The sequence below is a fragment of the Solanum lycopersicum genome, chromosome 5, assembly GCF_036512215.1.
Source record: "Solanum lycopersicum chromosome 5, SLM_r2.1".
Classification (NCBI taxonomy): Eukaryota; Viridiplantae; Streptophyta; class Magnoliopsida; order Solanales; family Solanaceae; genus Solanum; species Solanum lycopersicum.
In genome coordinates this window covers 62,423,002-62,426,594 of record NC_090804.1, presented here as the reverse complement: position 1 = coordinate 62,426,594, position 3,593 = coordinate 62,423,002, and the positions used below count along the sequence as shown (strand labels likewise).

General features: G+C 28.2%; 1 protein-coding gene across 1 annotated transcript; it reads right to left on the bottom strand.

The window, feature by feature from the left end:
* Positions 1–901: 901 nt before the first annotated feature.
* LOC104647698 (agamous-like MADS-box protein AGL80) lies at positions 902–1,666 on the bottom strand. Its single transcript, XM_010323333.2, has one exon. The coding sequence runs from the start codon at positions 1,664–1,666 to the stop codon at positions 902–904; it is 765 nt and encodes a 254-aa protein (XP_010321635.2).
* Between the last annotated feature and the right edge of the window lie 1,927 nt (positions 1,667–3,593).

The following is a 3,593-nucleotide window of genomic DNA, read 5'->3' as shown; positions in this document are numbered from 1 at the left end:
ACCGACATGTTTCTGTAACATTAGGATATTTATAAATCTCAATTTTATATTAAATTTTGTGTATTAGTACCTGTCATAGTTCAAATTTTACCTATTAATTTATTATTATCTTCCTTGCCTTATTTTTTATTTCTTATATGAATAGTTGTATCTTCCAATAAATAAACACTAAAGTTATATTCCTAATGCCGGGGACACTTTTGTTTTGTCCAATAGACTTTGTACATAGGAAGAATTTCTCTACTTCACGAAGGGAAAAAATGAGAAAAATAGAACCAAAATATAAATTTGGTGATCCAATTCTATTATTTAGGAGTGCAAACATCAATTCTAAAAATTAAGTTATAATAGAACCTTTGAATTTTTTAACATATAAAAGCCACTATTATAATATTAGATGTGTTATTAGTTTACACTAGAAAGTTAAAAAAAATAGTTTTACCCTATATGTAAATAGGTTTTGTTAATTTTTAAGTGTAAGAGGTCATTTTGAAAAATTAAACTAAAAACAACATTTCAAAAATATTAAAAATAATTGAAAAATAAATAAATCAGTATCATAAACATTAAAGGAGGACGAAGGGAAACTTATCCGGAGAGTCCAATTATATAATTTTGATATGAAAAAATAGTAAACGACATAAATACTCCATTTGACTATAAGTACTTAGAAAATAGTACAAATTAAAAATATACACATTGGTCCTTAGTTTTTTTTGGCGTTGTTTGGATCTTGAACATTTATATTTTAAAAAAATGGATCATCCAGTAAGGTCATCACATCATCATCCTTCGCGTTAAGCAACCCAGAAATTGTAGGACTATCTTGCAAGTTAACAGAGAGATTATGATCATTATTCGTTGAGGTTGATATACCAATTGAAGGGATATCCATTGAAGGTTAAATTTGTTGTGTCAATGTAGGAGACATCGTTAATGAAGGCATCGGAGAATCAATCATTTGTGAAGGCATAAGAGAATCCATCTTTGTTGACGGCATTTGATGGGTCAGTCTAGGTGTTTTTCCAACAGTCTTGTGTTGAGGCATTGGAGAAAACAATTGTGGAACCGTTGGAGGAAACATTTCTAAAAACAATAGAGGAGAAGGATTTATTGGTCCTTCAAAATTGTCCTTACTGGATACCATTGGTTCGACAATGGGTTGAGAGGCATTAAATGTAAAACCCTCTCCATCAGCCTCTTTTATCATTAGTTCATGTACCTGTTTGAGATTCTTTTTTATTACACAACGTAGGTCGTTTAGATAGGAAGTGCTCATGTCAACAGAAAGAGTTTTTCTATTGAACAACTCATACATCTCATTTGTCATTTCCTTGACCCTATTTTCCTTTCTTATCTTTTGAAGTTGTTCCTCCAACTTCTTGTTCCTTTTCATAGTGAACTCTTCTCTTGTCACCATGTTCTTAGATCTGTCCAATATCGGCAACTCTTTAAACTTTATAAAAGTGTTGCGTACAACATTATTATTTGGAAATGCATATGGTTCATTCCTGTATGGACCGTATATGATTGTAGCCACTTCAACATCACAAAGTGTTTTCAGTTCATCAGATTTTTTCAACAGCCCTTTCAGTCTTTTATCATATGAGATTTTTCTTTTAGTATCATGTTCAATCAAAGCATAGTTCACTTTGTTTCTTGTCATGGCTAAAGGGGAGGAAAAATGTGTTTGTTTGGATATTAGGGTTAAAATGAATTTGTTGTAGTAGCAGTAGTAGTTTTGATTTTCTTGTCTGGGATTGACTCCTATTTATACAGAAAATTTTAATTCTCTATATTTTTTTAAAAGTTTGAAATAGAGATTTTTTTATTGCTTGCAAGTACAATTTTGGAAAAACACTAAATGAGGGGATATTATATAAAAGTTAGATAGAATCATTTTGAAATATATTTACTTATGGTTATAGTATTATGTTAACCAACTTATTAGGAAAAATATTAATGTAATTTAAATTTGAGTAGTATACATATAAAATGGTCATAAAGTTATCCTGAACGTATTTGTTTATTCACTTTCGTCATCGAGTTTTTTTAAAAAAATAAAAAGTATATTTTGATTCAAGTATGTACATACTTAAATATTGAAACAAGGGGACATTTATATATTGGTTCGGATGAAATATAAATTTTGATAGTATTTGAATATGCTTAAAAATATTCAATTTTCATGGTTAATTAAAAAAATACAAATATTTTTAAAATTTTAAAAGGATGAATGTATGATTGAACAAGTTACATCTCTTGTCGTAACACATTATTATTTTCTTTCATTTTGAATAAACCATATTTAGATAAAAAAAATTATGTTGATTTCAAAAATATTTGAAACTAAACCTTGCTCATTAATGTTTTTGTTAATATATGATACTCACTAACCTGTCACTTGATTCACATTGTATATTATTCTATATTAGTCTTGAGACAAGTCAATTTGAAATAATTGCACAAAAACATCGAAAAAATGATGTGTTTACAATAGTGTTAAAACTAAAAAGATATATTTTATTCATTTTAGGAAAAATATTCAAGATGTTTACTAATTTTTTATCAAATGAATATGTACATTTATTACTATGATGAAAAAAATCTCCTTTTATAGTCAATATGATAAATATTAATCATATTAGTTGTCTCTAATTATTTGTCCATTTTCACAAATTAAGAAAGTACAAAAAACATTTCTCTTTTATACCCTCAATTTATTAATTTGAAAAATGTAGAATTTCTTGAAAATCATAAGAAATTTTAGTTCATTCACTTCATAATTAATAGGGGTAAAATGATAAGCTCACTATATCAATTATTTTATTTTTAATAGGTTTGTCAATTCAAAAATGGACAAGTAATTAGGCACAAAGGGAGTATTAAAGAGAAAACCCTTGATAATAGAGAGACAAGGCTCTCAATACGCACATTTCCAAATCGTAATATTCAAGAAGGGTTTAGAGACATGATCATATTCAATAACCAAAGATTCATTCACAATGTAGCAAGAATTCTTCTCTCAAAAATAGCATCATAAGAACTCATAAACCAGATAAAACTTAATTGCAAACCACCTTAATAAGATCCTAAACATAGGTATAAATAGTTTCTACAATTACATAAAAAAAATTATAATAAATTAGTATCATGACTCAAAAATGGAAGAGATTGCAACTGTCTATCCCTTTACAAAAAGTCAGCCTCAAACCCAAAAAATGCTAACAAATATGTAAGGAAGACAATAGAAATACAGGAGCAAAAAACCTAGTCATTCTAATACTTAAAATCTTGTAGCCACGTGTCCAATCCACTAACGTATTAACATAAAATGAAAAGATAATTACATGTTTCAAAAGTGTTTATTTCACAAATAGAACAAAACATAAACATAAAGGAAGAAGAGGGTCCGCAGGAATAACAAAAAATTATCTCCAATTTTTGACTAAATTTAAGGCTCAAATTTCATTCTACAGTCCTAGTCTATAGCCCATAGAAGTTTCTACAAACTGTGACGCAATCTGCAGAATTTATATAAAACTTTATGTCACGACTTGAGTCTACACCCTAAACGTGGCCAGCAGGCACGA

Coding starts and splice junctions, on each gene's coding strand:
- LOC104647698 (XM_010323333.2), bottom strand. CDS start 1,666: ATGACAAGAAACAAAGTGAACTATGCTTTGATTGAACATGATACTAAA.